Source organism: Sturnus vulgaris, chromosome 21 (genome assembly GCF_052056855.1).
Source record: "Sturnus vulgaris isolate bStuVul1 chromosome 21, bStuVul1.hap1, whole genome shotgun sequence".
Lineage (NCBI taxonomy): Eukaryota > Metazoa > Chordata > Aves > Passeriformes > Sturnidae > Sturnus > Sturnus vulgaris.
The window spans coordinates 4,644,848-4,662,395 of NC_142263.1; the positions used below are offsets into that span (position 1 = coordinate 4,644,848).

The 17,548-nt window shown below is 52.8% G+C and overlaps 1 protein-coding gene across 2 annotated transcripts in view; it reads left to right on the forward strand.

Moving 5' to 3' along the window:
* Positions 1-17,548, forward strand: part of SMG6 (SMG6 nonsense mediated mRNA decay factor) — a 105,211-nt gene that overhangs the window by 37,816 nt on the left and 49,847 nt on the right. For both annotated transcript variants that reach the window (XM_014876482.2, XM_088177124.1), the window contains exons 11-12: positions 12,983-13,099; positions 13,615-13,783. In XM_014876482.2, coding sequence (XP_014731968.1) covers positions 12,983-13,099; positions 13,615-13,783 — 286 coding nt within the window. The remainder of the gene's footprint in view (positions 1-12,982; positions 13,100-13,614; positions 13,784-17,548) is intronic.

The following is a 17,548-nucleotide window of genomic DNA, read 5'->3' on the forward strand; positions in this document are numbered from 1 at the left end:
ATTGGCAGAGCATCCTCATTCTTTTGTCTGTCTGTTTATTTTTTTCCCCTCATCCCTCGACATGTGTGCTACAGCCCAGGGTTACTACACCCCGTGGAACCACAGGCCTGGAGCTCTGCAGGCGTGCGCTGAGCTCTGCCCACCCCCGGCCTGGCTCTTTGAAGCCTGGCAGAGCAACAGAGATCCAGCCCCGACCCTGGCAGCCTCCCGATGGCCAGGGCACTGAAGTCTTTGACAAAACGTGTGTTTCAGCCCCTTTCAGCTCCCCCTTTCCTTCGCAGGGCAGCAAACCCAGGGCTGCGCCTGGAGCTGGAGCGGTGGTTTTGGGATCAGGCTGTGACTGCACTATATGGACTCGATGGCTTTGGTATTTATAGGCTTGGTTGGAGCAGCTTGAGCGTGGCCAAGGGAGCGGGAGCGGCTTGAGGGCCGACGCTCATCCCGACGGAGGGTGATTGGAGAACTCCCCGCTCCGGGAGGACGGGAGAGCCAAGCCCCTCTGCACACAAGTCACGCGCGGTTACTGCCGCTTGAATCACACCAGGGAGTTACTTCAGGCTACTAGCCCTGGTTGTTGCTTTGGTGTAAGTTACTCGGGGCGTTCCTTCAGGTCCGTAGTGCTTGTTTTTTGCTTGGCAGCCTCGGGGCTGGGACCTGGTGTAACCGTTTCCCAAGGAATATTTTTGGTTTGAAAACTGAAGGTCAGCAGTTCGCAAGGGCTGCGCTCGCAGCCAACTCTGTGGTTCGCCTTGTGCCACCGGGCCAGCAGCACTTGAAATCCTGATCAATTGATCTGCAACAATATGAAACCACGAAGGGTGACTGCCAGTTAAAACTCCCCGTCTCGCCCCATTTTCCCCACCCAAAGTGTCTTTCTGCCCATATCCCCTTTCTTGCCGCCTGTCTCCCTCCCTCCCTTTCGGCTGTGTATTGGAGTTTTTGTCTATCTTTTTCCATCTCTCTGTCTCTTTTCATAACAGTTTTTAATAATGTTTTAGTTAGTTCCAGCCTTTTCCCTCAATGGATCCCATTGGAAAATACATTTGAAAGGAAACAGTTATACACTTCCCTTCCTTTGAAACTCTGTTGGCACCTTTTCCAGTGCAGTAAACCATACAACATGGATTTTCAAAGTTTCCAAACACAGACATGCTGGCGTTAAATTTATGAAAAAATATTTTATTCGGCTGTATAGTAACTATGAGTCTCTGAGCTGCTGGTCACAGTGAAATCGAAGCTCACTTTGGAACTGCAACAGGTTTTCAAATCTCTGCAGGAAACGGCGCTGGAGCCCGCAGCTCCCTCGTGTCCTCTTGCCAGGAGACACAGCAGCAAACAAAAGGGGTGCTGGGGCACCCCCAGGCCAGCCCATCTGCCCCCAGCACGGCCTTTCCCTCTCTGTGGCCATGCTGGGAATGCTGCAGCAACGGTAGCTGCAGGGAGTATCATGGTTGTGCCAATCCTATCTCAAACCACGGGGGAAAAGAGGAATTTGGCATAAAAGCGTGATGTCTTGTGCATGTTAATGAGTGTGGAGGGTTCAGGCTCTTTAGTTCCTGAGTGCTGTGGCGTGGGCTCTTATCGCCTGTGTGAGCCCCCCCGTGCCTTGGGACCCGAGGCTCCGGCTCCATGTGAGTTGTTGGAGCACTGAGATCGTATTTTCTAACAGGGGGGCTCGGATGTTAAACTTCCTGGAGTGGTTTCTCTGCGTGCTGTGGGTTTGTGCCTGTGGTCGCAGCCTTTCCTTCCCGCAGGGAATCGCTCGCTCGACACCTGAGAACCTCCCCTTGCGTGGCACCCCTTGCAGCTGCATTTGCTCCAAATTTCCACAGAAGACCACAGCTCCCATTCACCACCAGAGGTCTGGTGGGTGAATCTGGTTGTGTTCTCATGAGGAGCATTTTGAGGAGTTGTTTCCAAACAGAGCGAGCCTCAAAGGCTGTGCCCAGTGGCACTTGAGGTGTGGCGTAAGGCACACCAAGCCTCCTGTGATAGACAAGATAATGGCAGGACAAAGAGATCCCAGGCTCAATTTTCCTGTTGTCCTTTTGCTTGTAAAATTTCTTTCCCTTCCCATGGGAGTTTTCCAGAGAAGCCACTGATTAAATATTATCATCATGCTCGGTGCCACATGGAGTGTTGGAAAAGCTACAAGATTCAGGTCCAAATCACTGGATGGTGGAAACCCACTGGTGTGCTCAAAGCTTGGGTTTGGGTGCCTTTTTTTATGGTACTCTAATAGGTACTGATGGAGAACTGAGCTTAAGGAAAATACCAGATTTTCTAGTCCCTTGACTGCCCACCTTGAGATGCAGGAGATGGAGTTCTCCTAAAAAAACATAATACTTCAGGAGCTGCCTTTGATTCTACTCAAAGCAGAGTTGCCCCGTGTCTGCAAATTCCATCCCCTCTGTGTCACCAGCCAGCCAACAAGTGAGGGACACAAAAATACTTGAGCACATGCGCTGGGAGGAGTTCAGAGGACTTTTGGATTTCCCTGAAAGTTCAGGACTGAGGTGAAGAATGGAATCAAGTTCTTCATCTTAATCCCCCAAGCCATGACCTTGTCCTGCAGCCCTGAGCCTCACTGAACACATGCACATTTCAGCACATCAGAACACTTTGCAGGAGGGTCTCTGCTGCCTGTTAATTTTCTGTGTTGACTGAAAATGGTACCTTGAGGGGAGAAAAAGTGATGTGTCGTTAGGACGGCTTTATGGTGAGTAAGTGTGATGGAGTTGACTTGAAGCTGCATAGATGCCTCCAAGTCTGGTGTTCTGAGAGTTTTTTGCATGTGTAATTTCCATGGTTTTCAGTAAAGCGAGCTCCCCCGTGGAACCAGGCTGACCTCATCTGGGATCCTTGGCTGGCACATAAATCTGGATGCACCACTCAAGCCTCTGCCATGGCAGGAATGCTGCATGTGTGGGGCTGGGATCCTCTGGGGAGAGCAGCCACTGATGGTGCCAGCAGAGCAGTGAGGGGGCTGGAGAAGGGGCTGCTATGCTGTGCCTCACTCGTGCTGCTTCAGCCCCCTTTTCCACCTGCTATTCCCTCCCCAGCACCTCACCTGGCTTGGTTTATTCTTCTGTCCAAGCAGGTGAACCGGCTGCTGCTTTGGTTGGAGTGGCATGAGAGAGCTGTCTGATAGTGAGCACCCAGATTTCTATAGGCCCCCACCTTGGCAAAGCAGGATGGAGGTGGCAGAAGGCACACCCAGACCCTTCTGCTGTCCCCTGCCAATTTTCTGGTTCCTGCTCCAAGTGTGAAGGTGCTAGGGGTTTTGCTGAAATGGTCAAAGAATTTTTAACTTGAGAAGAACAATATATTTTCCCTAACCTCATTCTGGCAAATGGCTGAACCTTTGTAGTTGAAATTTTCCCAATAAATTCAGCTCGAAGAAAGCTTTTGGCATGAAGGATTGCAGCCTAAATGGTTAAAGTTTGGCAGAGTTCTTAGGAACTGAAACCAAGTTCTTATAATGGAAATTGTTAGGTAAGAATCACTGCAGCAGAGTGGCTGGGCCGTGCCCCTCTTGGTGGGGTATCTTGGGGCTGGGGGTGCCACTGCCATCAGCCAGGGAGGCTGGAGGAGGGACCAAGCAGGGCTGAAGTGGAAGGTGGGGAGGCAGTTTAAGCTTGCAGGCATTTGGTGAAGACCCTGGGATTTCCTGCTTCCCAAGAACTGGGAGGAGGGCGCAGATTTCACTTCATGTTTTGGCATTTGCTTTGCAAACCACCCCACTGGGCCCTCAGGAAGCCATAAGAAGACGAGAAGCAAAGGAGGGAATGTGCTTAAAAGGAAACTCCACACTTTGCTGTTCCTGCCCCATCAAAGGCTACTTTCTCTGAATGCTCCTGTCTACAGGCACTTGCTCTCCTGAGCTTTCTCTCAAAGTGCTCACCCAGGTTCACACCCAAGGAAGGCAGTTCCAGGCTGTGTGCTCACATTTTGCTGTCAAGGACATGCCCACCCCCAGCAAGAGCTTGGGGAGTGCAAAATGCTGCCTGTTATTTGTCCTGGTAAAACTTCCCTCAGGGCTGGAGGAAGTCTCTCGGGAAGTCCTGTTCACACCCCCTTGCTGTTGTAAATAACATCTGACACAGTTGTGGCTGGGCACATACAGCTCCTGGGGGATGCTGGTAGCTCTTACCATGCTGCTGTGTCACCCAGCTGGGCTCCCCAGCTCCTCACTGGCTCTTTTGGTGAGGTTCATAGTTCTGGCATCTTCAAAAAGAGCTGACAGATCTGTGCAGACAGAGGATAGGCCATCAGGGGTTCTCATTTTTCATTCTGCATCATTGCAGTGCCCCTAAAACCCTTTTCCATTTCTCTCATCCACGATTTTTCTTCTTTCATGCAGCATTCCCTGTTTCATCTGAATGCCTTGCTTGCCTTTGGGCCTTTTTGCCATTGCAGCATCTTCAGTCTCATTCTGCTTGTGCATTTTATGGCAAATATTCCCTCCACAGGAAGAGACAGCTGGTGCCAGGCTGGTCTGGAGCTATAGATATGCTGATGAGCTGGCATGCCAGCTTGAAGGGACACGCTTCCTTATGAGCCAGCCAGGAGTTACATACATTTAGATTTGCCAGCCTTTTAGCTGCCAGACGGGTCAAATCCACGTTGCTGTCAGTTGTTGGCAGCAGAACCTGTGGCTCTGGGGATCTGCAGTGAAGACTTTGCTGTGCCTGTGTCACAAGTGCCAGTGTCAGCTCCAGTGAGGGCAGTGCTGAGAAATGAGAGTTTGTCTGGCAATTCTCCAGGTTTGCCAGCATGGATGAGCACCTGGAGGTGCTTTTGCTCCAGCTGTGATGGTCAGGGACTGGCATGTCTCAGTGCAAATGTGACTAGTGACAAGTGGGATGGATGTGCCTCCCCAGGCAGGGGGAGTGTTTCTGACTCTGTATGGGCTATTCCACGTCCCAAACTGACTCCCACAGCCTCGCTGGGGTCAGGGGGGCAGAGCAGGATCTTGGCCTTGGCAGCTGGGTCAGCACCCCGAGCGTGTAGGGAGAGCTCTGAAGTGCTGCTTAGTGCAAGTGGAAATGGCTTCAATCTGTGTTTTGACTGATGGGTCTTTTCAGGAAATTTCTGAGAATAACATTTCTAAAAATGGCTGCTTCTTTCCACTGATATTTCCTGGAAAAGGCTGTAGTTAATTTTAAACCACTATCCTTTTCCCTTTTCAAGTGGAAATGGCTTTGTGCTTGTCCTCAAGGCTAATGTCATTCTTTCTGACCTAGCCCGGGTTATGTGGTGGGTGGGACATTGTGTCACTGCCATTGCCTCCTCTTGCAGGTCCTGTTGGTCATCCAGAGCTGCAGAAATTGGGGTGTTGGGGACACTCTGTGCACGTGTCTGCTTTCCCTGTGGAAATTAATAACTTCTTATTAAGTTAGTATTATTAATAGTCACTTCACAATGATGTTTTTTGTCGTTGACTCCTGGCCAGCCCCGAGTACACAAGAAAGCTGTCCCTAAAGTCATTCCCTAAAGCTTTGTTCATCAGGGTCAGGAAGGATATACTGAGCTGGTTATCGCACCCCAGGTGCAAGGATCCAGCCCTGCCTGGGCTTAGGGACAATCAGAGCCAGAGACAAGCTCCTGGATCAGGCAAAGGGAGGTGGCAGCACGGAGCTGTCTGGGGCAGGCAGCCCCTTCGTGTCGGGCAGAGCATGACTTCCCCTGTGGCTCCTGGGCAGGCTCTCTGCTTCGGGTGGGAATATGTCATTAATTTTTATACCTTCCCCTGTAAACCATCGACCCTTTTTATGATGTCATGAGGGATTCCTTAATTTTGCAGCTGCTTCCTGGTTACGTCAGAGAAGAGCCTCCCGTCCTAGAGCCTAGCGCTGCAGTCCAGGACGGCTGGAAACAAATGAAGTGTTGAATATCTAATGGCTTCCACAGGGAGAGCTGCTCCATCCTCCCCAGGCCCCCGGCATTCCTCACCTCCTAGGCCTCCCTCCTTCCCTCCCTCGGACAAGTCAGGCTTGCAGAGGGAGCTGCTGGCTCCTGGGCGGCCCCAGCTGCTCTGGGAACACGTGCAGCGAGTTCCCCGGTGCTGCTGCTCCGGCCCAGACCCTCCCAGGACCTTCCTGCCCCTCCATGGGGAGACATCAGTGCAGGGAGGTGGATTGGGGGCATCCAGGTTATTGCTAAAATCCAGAGGTTGCTTTGGGAGGGGTCAAGCCCTGTGTGCTGCAGGTGGTCACAGTGCTGGGCGGGCTGGGACTGCCATCCTGTTTGCTCAGAGCGTCCTTCCAGGAAAACTGCCCATCATTCCCAGGGTATCAGGCAGGGCTGAGCAGTGCCTCCAGGTTCCCAGGCTCTCTCGGGGGCAGATGAGTGCGTGTGTGACTCGCCAGTTCCCAGAGCTGGGAGTGCTAGTGACTCACAGGTCATCCCCCTGCGAGGGGCTGTCGGGGAAATGCCCCACAGCTGTGAGCGTCCCCCCCATTTCTGCTTCTTTGTATTCCCGTGGTTGTGTGCGGTCTCCACCAGCCCGGGCCGGCAGCAGGGCTCTCCTCACCCATTTCCTGCAGACAGCCCCAGCCCGGGGGGCTGCCCTGTAGCCGTGCCAGGGCTGTGTCTGGTGGGGAGTGACTCACGGGGAAAGCTGTGTCTGAGCAGGGAGGGAGCAAAGGAATTGCCTTCAGGTGGTGTCAGCTCCGAGGTGACCAGCCCGGGTCTCTTCCCCTCAGGGCAGCAGCCAGCTGGTGAATCAGTTGTCTGTGCCTCCCGAGTTGATGTGCTGACACATCAGCCGGGTGCCTTCGCCCCCAGCCCTGTGCTCACTGAGCTCCTGCAGCTCCTGTGTCCCCTGGCCAGCCCGTTATGTCATCCCTGGGATTGTGTCCATAGAACTGTTCGTTCTTTTGAGTGCCTTCCCATACAGTCCTTCACCCTGTCACCAGGAAAGGTGGCTTCAGCTGTTGTTGCCTGGGAGCAAAGCACATCCTTGCTGCTCTGCCAGCACCGGGATCACCTGCTGCCAGCACTGCTCTGGGCTTCCTGGAGCCACAGCTCAGGTGAGGACGGAGAGGCCAGCATGGAGACTGTCCCACTGGAGCCCTCCTGACCCTTGGCTGGAGCAGTCTGGTTGCCTCAATCAAAGGAATCTGGTCTCCCTTGAGATTTGTTGGCTGGGATTGTTTTAATTGTGGAAGGTTCAGCATTCCTTGTGTTTTGTTAGCTGGGATGGATGGACGGAGGAGCATCCACTGCTTGCTTGTAAGCTCAGGGGTTTCTGTGGCTCCCTTCCACCCAAACTGGGGGCACACTCAGAGCAGAACAGCTGGGGGCCCTCCCTCCCTGCCCCTGCCCCGTCCCTGCGAGCAGCCCACGTGTCCTGTGCTCGCTGTGCCCCGATTGTCCCTTGCAGGATTTCCTTCAGCACATGGCACTCGAGCAGCCACGAGAAGCTTCCTCCAGCAAATCCCTCTCCTCGTAGGCGGCTGCCCCTTGCTCTTTTCCCATTCCCATTTCCTGTGGTTGGTTGTGTTGCCCTAATAAAGGTTTGGCACCGCTGTTTTGCACACCCTAGTGGGAGAGGGGATGTGTTTATCACTTTTCCTGGAGATTATCTGTTTAAGCACTCTCTGACAGTTACAATAACAAGGGCAGCGCGTTGTGTTTCCCAGCAAAAGGACACTCGCTGCTGAAAGATGTATAGCACTAATTAGAAATACATAACATCCGGCCACATGGCAGCCTTCTCCCGGCCGCTCCATTTCCTGAGCTCAGACGACTTTGACGACAGTTGGTTTATGTTTTCCATGAATATAACTTTCTCAGAGAAACACAAGTTTCTCCCCGGTACAAAAGTCCCTTTTCTCTCTGCCTCTCAGCCTCTCCCCTGTGGAACAGGTAGATTTATGGCTGCAGAAGTCCTGGGTCGGGCTCTGCTGCAGGCTGGGTGGGAGCAGAGCCCACAGATCCTGGGAGAACCCAGGTAGGAGCTTGCAGAGGGCGCTGCAGCTTCTGATCCACCCAGCTCCATGCAATCCCTGCAGGAAACTGCCTCCTGCTAGGAAAACAGCGCTCTCTGTGCAGCCCAGACCTCAGCTGGAAAAAAAAACCCTCTTTCCTACACGCAAAGAAACAGGAGGACTCCTCTTCTTGATCTTCAGAAAAGCCGCCCATCGCTGGTTCCCAGTTGCTTTTGCTCTGTTCCTGCAGTCTGATGCTCATCAGCTCCCATTTTTTTCCATCCCATCCCTCTCCTTCTCTCGCCTTTGGGCTCTGCTTCACAGCAGATTGCCTGGGCACCAGTTGGAGGAGGCTGGGTCCAATCTCCAGCTCACAGCAAGCAGCAGTCATTTGTACAAGGACATTTTTACAAAAGTCCCCACCTGCTGGATGGGAGCAGGGCAGTTGCTCTGCTGCCTGTAAAACAGGTGAAGGGAGGTAGGAAGATGGAGCTTGCTCAGGGAGGTGAAATCTTAGCAGGTTTTAACTGTTGAAACGAATTCCCATTGAGTATGGAAAAACTGCTGTCTTTCAGATGTTCATAGCTTGGCCAAGTGTGGACAGATTTCTAGTAGGACAGGAAAACTCTCTGTTAAAAAGGTTATTCTGCAGCAAAATCTCAGATCTTTGTTCCAGGATTTGCAGTTGCTAGATTAGCTCAAGGAAAAGGTTGTAAATGGTTTTTTTTTACAAACAGGGGTAAGCCACTATCTTGTTTCCTAGCCTCATTCTCACAAGTGGCCGAGCTGTTTTAGTTGAAGATTTCTGGGAGAATTCAGGCTGAGACAGGCACCTAGCATGGAAACTTCAGCAAAGTCTGAAGAAAAAGGGGCTGACAAGTGGCAAGTGTCAGGCAGGGTGCTCAGAACTGTCACAGCTCATGTCCTGCTGCCAGTCTGGCCTCCAGAGCCCTGACCTTCACAGGGGCCTGCAGAAAGACAGATCTTTGAGGCAAATTCATCCTGTGAAGTGTGGGGTAGTACAAATCAGCCATTTCAAAGTGTTTGGTGACACTCTGCTTTAAAATGCTCTGCCTGCTCCTTTCTAGCCCTATGCAGTGTTCCACGAACTGGAGTTTTACTGATGTTGATGTGGGGCTACAAGTGGTCAAGAAACAGCTCCAGCCTAAGGAAGCTCCCCACAGGAGGCTTTTCAGGCCAGCTCAGCTCCCTGCCATGGCTGCAGCATGGCTCCAGGGGCTGTGTGTTGGTACAGCAGCACAGACGAGGGTGTGAATTTACCCTGAGTCAGTCTTGGCTGCAAGTGCAGGAGCCCTGACCTTAGGTTGTGGTTTAACAAGCAGCTACTGAGGCAACAGTGCCAACTTTGCCCTCCTGCCTCTGTGCCCACGCAGCACCTTTGAAGGCAGTGGCACAGCTGAGAGGTGACATTTGTGAGCCCACTGAGCTGTGTGATGCTGTTCACAGGGTGGCTGTGAGGGTGAGAGCTGAGAGGTGACGTGACAGGAGCTGTTTATCCAGGGCTGGCATTAACAGAGATGTCTGCCAGGTTACAAGAGGAGAAAGGTGGAGGGGGAATGTGTTGTGGTTGGTGGTGTTGGATGATTTCCTGTGGAGTGTCACTGCTGTGGCTGCTGGTGGCACAGAGGAGCCACAGCTCCAGCTACCTCAGAGCTTGTAACCTCGTGGCCCCTTCCTTTGTGTGTGATTTCTTTCCACAGTTGCCTGACACCTCCACAGTGTGCCCCAGCTGTGCAGCGTGCCTGGGTGTGAATTGGGAGGGTTATCTGATTACAGCCCCATTTGGGGTTTCAAGGGAGGAAGTGGAGTGGATTTGTGGCAGCTTTAGCTGTTGGGGTTCCACTGATGCCACTTGAAATCTCTGTCACTGAGCTTTTGGTGACAGCCTGTGGGGTTGCCTGTGGACCTGACACTCATTCTGCTTCTCCTGCACCCACTGTGGATCTGGGGAAACAGAACTGGGAATTACAGAATTTGCCCTGACTTGGACAGTCAGGATTTCTCTGCCTGCTCTTGTTGGTCTCGGACAGCTGGTATCTCCATTTTTACTTGTGCTGTGCAACTGCAGGGACAGAAATGACCTAAGTGTCACTCCATCCTCCAAAAACATCTTTTTTTCAGTAAGTTTATGTCTTACTGTGCGTTACCAGCAGCACAGACCATTGCTCAGCTCAGAAGTAATGATGCCCCAGAGCAGATTTGTTGCTCCAACCTTCATTTCAGCATATTTTCTACAAAGTGTTTTTCTCTTAGTGCCAGGGTCGGCTCAAACACTGAGTGGGTACAGAGAGTTGGTTTCCTTATTGCCCGTCACTCAAAACCTTTTACAGGTTTCTGTTTAAACACCCTTTGATTGTACCCTCACCTTTGTCTGTACCCCTGTCTCCAGGAGTAGCCTGGGGTTTGTCCCCACAGCCTGTGTTAGCCCTGGCCACTGGCTCCCAGCTCCCAGCTCGGGGCAAGCCAATGCTCCAGCCTCCCGAGGAAAGTGGTGAAAAGGCACAGAGAGAAAGTTTCTACTGATTTATGGTGCTTTCCTCTTTTGTCCTACAATTAAGCTCTTAAGAGCCTTTGCTGGTGCATGTGCAGGGGTCTTGAACAAGCACCCACCTGGATGTTTGTCTTTCTCTGCTGGAGGAGCCTCCTGGGAATGAGGCTGATGAGCTCATCCGGTGAATGAACTTTCGGGACTGGAGGAGTCTTGCGCATTTTATGAGTTTAATGATGAGCTGACAACAGCCATGGCAGCTGAGCTGGAGCTGTGTGACAACAGCCCTTACGTGTGGGTGTCCTACTGCTCTTACCTGCACAGTGGGCAGCTTTGCAGGCTGTGCCAGGGCTGAGTATTGTCGGGGTACATCAGGGCACCGTGGCTTTAGGAGCTGGTGGGCACACAGTTTGTTTGTAGCAGCACAAGATGTTTGATGGACAGCTGTACCTGCCACAGCTCAAGTGCAGGAAACGTTTCACTGTATTTTGGTTGCTAAATGTTGTGTGGGGAACTTGTAGCCTGCAGCAAGAGCTGCTGGTGGCAGTGGGAAGGGCTGGAACCAAGCCTGGCCACAGCCACCACAGAGCACTGCTCCAGCTTTTGGAGCCAGTCTCTGAAATGCACCCTGAAATATGGGATGCTCATCACCTTCACCATCACAAACACCTTAAAGCTCTGCCTGTTTTGGAGGGGGTCAGGATGCAGCTTTTGCACCAGTTCAGTTTGGGGGTCACTGTGAGTCTGCTTGAGTGCAGTGCCTGGATTCTCAGGGGCTGCCCATCCAAAGTGTGGGTGTCCATGCTGAAATGCCCAGATTTTCACCACCCAGGGGACTTGCCAGACTCAGGTGTGGCAGCTGGACCACCGTGATCTTGTTGTGTGTCCATTTAAGACAAGAAGTGAAGACAGTGCAGCATCTCACCCGAGTGCAGGAGGAGAGAGCGCGGGGAAGACAACTGTAATTTCTTCGACTGGACTGTGGCCAGAGCTCTGGGACTAACACTCTTAATTGTGGGAAAGGCTTCATGAAAGAGATTTACTGTCCCAGAGTGGTCACATCTTTAGTTTTATGTTTCCTCCAAAAGCTGACAGCCCCTGCAGTACAGCACTTCCTACCATTGCTCTGCGGCATTGGCTCAGCCCTGGCTCTGCGAGCAGAGCACCCTCATTCAGCTACCAGGTGCCTTTGGTGCCACCCTGGGTTACCCTCCACACTGGGTGCTGAACTCATTGACAGCTATAAGAACAGTTAATCCAACCTTCAGGTGTTCCTCTTTGTTTTTCCTATATTTTCTTGGTGCGTTCTTGTCTTTTTTTGATGTTTTTAACCTCCCACTCCTCTGAAATGATCTGTCCTTAAAACCCCACTGTTTATTCTGTGCACCCTCAGGTGTTTTGCTAGCCCCGGCTTAAATGTGGTCTCAGTGTGTTGCTCTAATCCTCTTGCTGTTTGCTGAAAATCCCTGCTCTGCCACATCTGGGCAGTTCAGCTCCCAACACCTCCGTGCTGACATGCAGCTGGTGCTGATGTCTCCAGCAGAGGTGCCTGGGAGCTGGGGGGCTCTGGGAGCTCTCCCTTTCTATCCCAGCCCTGGGGCTTCACTCACTCATTCAGAGCTGTACCTGTGAGTTTGTAAAAATCCTCTGCCTGGCTTGGAGCAGCTGTTCTCAGGGTGGAAGCTCTGATCCTGCAGTAAGCCAGCGGGAAGCATCCTGCACAGAGCAAACACTACTGATGGGTAGGAACCCAATAAATGTATGGGTTCTCCCCAGCCAGCCACTCCCCCACGTCCTGGGAGGATGTGAATGGGGAGTAGAAGGAGCTGGGAGGGCAGAGGCTGCCCTTAAGGCTTAAAGCCCTTCTGGGAGCTCTGGGGCAGGCTGGCATGTCCCACAGCACTCCTGGCCTCCCCAGCCTAACCCACGCCTGGCTCCAGGCAGTTCCTCGAGCCAGCTCCCCGCTGCTCTCAGCAGCCTCAGAAGTGGTTTCTGGCTGGGTGTAGATGTGCCGGGGGGATTTGCTCTCACTCTGAGCCGGCTCTGTTTGGAAGAGCTGTGGTCGTGTGGCATCTCCTTGAGTAACAGTTCCAATTAAGCTCTCTTGACAAGCTGTTGTGTGACTAGGAAACTAATGGGAGGAGCCCCCTCCTCAGCTGCTGAGGTTAAAACTCCAGCAGGGACGGAGATCAAACATGCAGCTAATTACCCTTTTAACACTTAAACATACCCCCCTCCTCAGGGGAAGGCATCAGCTCTGAGCAGCAGCTTCCGTGCTGGGAGCCCTGAGTGCCAGCGTGGTCCTGGCTGGCTCAGCACTTGCCATGGGGTTGGGCATGGTGTGGGCAGGGTGGCTGCAGCCTCTTCCCACTCCAGAGCAGCTACTCACCCCCTTTTTCCTCCCTACATGGAACAATTACGTCTGGGACAGGTGTAAATTAAGGAATTGCTCATCCCTGCTTCTTGTGGGATGCAGAAAGGGAGGCTGTGAAGGTGAAACTGGATGGAACATCTGACCCAAACCCTCTGTGTCTCCTAGAGTGCATCTCTGAGGATTGCCGCTCCGTCATCCAGGAACAGGCCACGGCCCTGGGGCTCTCCATGTTTGCACTCCTGGTGAGGAGGTGCACCAACCTGCTGAGGGAATGTGTGCCAGGTAAGGCCTTAGCAGCAGGATCCGTGCAGGGGCCCACGAAGCAGCCTGGGGAGGGTCAGACCTTCATTCCCTGCTGGTTTTTACATCCCTTCCCCTCTCCTGGGGCCTTTGGATTCTCCCCCAGCATCCCAAGCTCTGCCCAGGTTATAGCTAGATCAGCTGCAGGAAAGCCCCTGATGTGTGCAGTCAAAAAGGTTTGGAAGAAAGGGATAGCTGAGGCCATGCTTTCTGCCAGCAATTGGGAAACTTCCCAAAACTGGGACCTGGGAATCCTATCTCTGTGATTGGTGCAGTAGCACCCTGCTACCCTCAATAAAAGGGCTCACAAACACCCTGGCTTGCTTCTAGGCTAGTCTGTGTAGGGACAACAGATCAGTCTTTGTGCTTGCTGTGGGTTGTGGCTGTTCCCTTGTGTGTCCAAAGCTGGGATGTTGGGATCTGTGTCATACTTTCCTAGTCCCTGCCTGAGCCTGGCTGTGGTGAACTGCCTCAGCTCTCACGTCTTGTATTTGCAGTTCAGCCACAAGAGATGGAGCAGGAGGATGAGGAGGACGACATCAAGGTCTCTGCCTTGCCCCAGGACCTGAAGGAGCTGCTCCCCAGTGTGAAGGTCTGGTCGGACTGGATGCTTGGCCACCCGGACACCTGGAATCCTCCTCCAACAGCTCTTGAACTCCCCAAACAGTACGTGCACCCTCTGGTTTCTGCTCCCTCCCTGAGCTCCTCCTGCCACCCTTCTTCCTTGCTCATGCTTTACTGCTGACTGTGATCTGATCACCCAGGCAAGGCCCACTGCCCAGGGAATGTTGGGAATTTGTCACCCTTGTTGACACAGTGACTTTTTCATTGATGTGTGAGTGGGGCTGGAGGGTGCCTGGTGGCTGCCCTATGTTTCCATGTGTTAGAAGATGGCTTAGGAGGTGGATTTTTACTTTCTGCTTAGGATGTGCATCTGGTTTTGTTAGGATACCCTTCCTTTAGATGTTCTGCTGGCCTAGCCAGCTGGACAAGGCAGAGCCTTCCTCTGGACCAGAGGGAACTCCATTTCCAGCACAAGCATTTTGTTACCTTTCTTTTGACTGAGTCAGGCCAACCTTGATTGGGCTGGGCTGGGCTGGGCTAGCCTGTTCCTGGAGCTCCAAAAGTCACCTCCCCTCTGCTTCAGAAACCGCTTGTCCCTACCCTGCAACGCACAAAAGGGTTAATTTTCTAAACTGGCCGATTTCAGCCCATTAGTCCATAATGCGGACTAGGCAATTTGCATATTTTTGGACAGAAAATTGAGCGAAGGGGCCAAGTATGGAGTATGCGAAACAGCGTCTGAGCATGCTCTGTAGCTGCTTTCCCGCAGGATTTTCCATCTGCCTCTGGTCCTCCGGATCCAGAGCCTGAAATCACGTCTTATTGTTAATCCAAAGGAGCCAGAACCCAGGGTGATGGGAAGGCGCATTAAGAGTACCAGCAAAGTGGCTTAACCATTAATGGGTCCCCGCTCCGTGCGTCAGGTCCAGTCCTGCTCTCCTGGTTTATTGCCTCTTACTCCAGTTCTTTTTCATTTGGCTGAGGAAATGGAAATCTCACACAGGAAGTTCTGGGCCTCATTTTGTGGAGATGGAGTCTGTTTTCTGTTTGTCGGCTGCTCGGTGTGGGACCGCTGCCTGCTCATGTGAACTGCTGCCCATCTTTGGGCAGGAACTCAAACTGGGATCCATCACGTGAGCCCGGCTGCACCAATCCCCCCTTCCCCTCGCTCTGCCTGCGCAGGGAACTGCCGAGCCCTTGGCCACGGGCAGCCTCGAGATGGAATTTCTGATTGGCTTCACGCAGCCGGCGCTCGGCGCCTGCCCTGGGATGAGCTGCTCCCCGTCCTGTGGGGCACGGGGCCGTGTCCCCCCACGGTGACAGAGCAGGTGTGGGCTCTGCTCGCCCATTGGGGTGGGAGGAGGTGCTGGTGGTGCTGGAGCCCACCCCAGGGCTCCTGGGGGAGCAGTGGGCATAGACTGGGAGCTCTACACAAGATCTTGATGTGTTCGGTGGAGGAACAAGTGTCTCTGTCTTGCTTGGCCTCTCCATGGAGGGTGGCTGAGCAGCCCCTCTTGTCCCACCGTGCACATCCTGTCCCCCCTGCCCCATGTTGGCTCCCAGCTCCTCCACCCTGGTGTTCTTTGGCTCACATGGAGAATCTACCTTAGCCACACTGCTTTTCCAGCCCAGACCTCTTGTATGGATGGTGTTGGTGGTCCAGGACTCTGGGTCAGCAGTGGTTGGACTTCCATGGGGATGCAGGTAGTGATGAACGGCAGGGAACCAGCTCTGCTCTTGGGCATGACCTGGGATTTGCAACATTTGCCCTGGGGATAGGAAAAGAAAAGGAGAGCACTGGGTTAGTGTTTCAGCTCTCTATTGACACAAGCCTGCTGGCTGCCCTGGGGCTCTTCAGGAACCAGGTAGAGCCACCGAGTCCAGGGGTTTAGATAGGAACAGCTTCAAAGAAGTTTAGAAGTAAAACATGGGTCAGAGCAGCAGGCGTGGTGGAGTAAGCCAAGGTTTATGGGCAGGGTGAGCTCAGGAGCAGGGAGAACACGTGAGGAGCAAGTGCAGATGCCAAGTTCCAGAGCTGAGTGAGGGCCCTGTGCCGTGTCACACACGCTCCTGCCACTGGGACAAGCTGTTACATCCCACCATTGCCCACAGAGAAGCTGGTTGGATACTCTTAAACTACTCTCCTTGCCTCTTGTGATGGCATGGGCACAGAAAAAGGATGTAGAAATCCCCTAAGTACAGCAACGCCCTGCAGAGATGCCATGAATGTGCTAAAGCTTCTGGCAAAAACAGGCCTCATACCCACCTGGAAGCCCACTCAGAGCCCAGAGCTCGCATCAAAGTGCAGCTCATCCAGAGCCAGAATGCTGGGCTGGGCTCGTGGCCAGCAGGGCAGCTTGGCAGGACTCGGCCGGAGCTTTGGGCTGGGGCTGTGTGTCCCAAGGCCTCTCTTGCCATGTTTGCAATCGCTCCTTCTTCATATGGGAGAGAGCTGGGGGACTTTGAGAACGTCTAAACTCAGCCCAGCTGTGGCAGTTGGTTTATTGCTTTCAGCTGGTACTTGAACCCAGGTCCTGGTCTTGGAGTCTTTCCCAGGTTTAATCCCCGGAGCTTTCTCTGCAGCTGTATGACACTGCGCTGACCCCGAATGAGGATAGGAAAATAGAAACGGTGCCAAGCCAGAGTCTCTTTTTCATTTGGAGTCTGGCTGTCTGCCCATGACCAGGGTTACATAATGGGAAACATAGCTGGGGCTCTGGAGAGCCCGCGTTTCACCACGCTGCCCAGACCTTCGCGTTCTGATGCTATATATCTTCCTAATTGTAGCTCGGATGCATTTATCACACTGCTGGATTTGAGTCCTTACAATAAAAAAAAAAAAAACAAAACCAACCCCACACCAAATTCCTCAGCTCGCTGCTTTCCCCCTTGGACACAGGCGGAGGGAAAGGTGTGAGGGGTGAGCGCTGCCGAAAGCCGGCAGATGGATGCGAGCCATGCGGGAGTGGGCTCCACGGAGTGGGATGAGAAGCTCAGGAGCCTGTGTCTTCAGGGTCCTTTTTCTTGGTGGGAGCTTGGGAATGAACCCTGGTTCCTGGCAGGCGTTCTCTTCCCACCTGGGGGCTCAGCAGTCTTGAATTCAACCCAAGCTCCATCTTTCCCCAAATCCACCCTTCTTGGTCCGGTGCACTCCTCCAGCTCCTGGCCACACTGCATGGTCATCACGGCTCAGGGGATGCCCTGGAACAGATTTTCAGTTGTTGGACTTCCTAAGTACCTCTCTGTGTGTATTTGAGAGGTGAAAGTTGTCCTTCCTATTTTGGAAGAGGTGCTCAGTGAGCTTTCCATGACTCTTTCCTCATGTCTTTCCAGAATAGGAGCTAAACTTAACCTTGGACATCTCTGCTTCAGGAATTGTGTGTCTGAGCCAGGTGTTGCCAGATCTTCTAGCAGCAAGCAGCTGTCATTTCTGTATCTTAAAATTAATTTCTGTCTTCATGTTTCATGGCAAACCTTGTGTCGAGTTCTCTGCAGGTGGTTGTTTAAGGCAGTTGGAGAAGCGTCTTTCAGACCAAGTGTCCCCAGGAGTGAATTGCAGAGATTGGGGTGTAAAAGTAGGGATTCTGTGAAAAAGGGAGCAGGACGGATCCCCTAAGGCAGAGATAGTGGCAGCAGATGGGTCAAAAGGTGGATCTGCAAGGAGGCTACTGTATAAGTGACTCCATCCCCTTTTGGGACATGTGGCTGGGAAGAAGGTGAAGAGGGCTGGACAGAGATGCTCCTTGCTCAGTTCTGTTGCCACAATTAATCCATTGCTAAATGAGGCACAAGAACTGATGGGGAAGCCACTGGCCAGACAGACACTGCTGCAGGGCTGACCCTGGCAAATCCATGCTCCTTCCACAC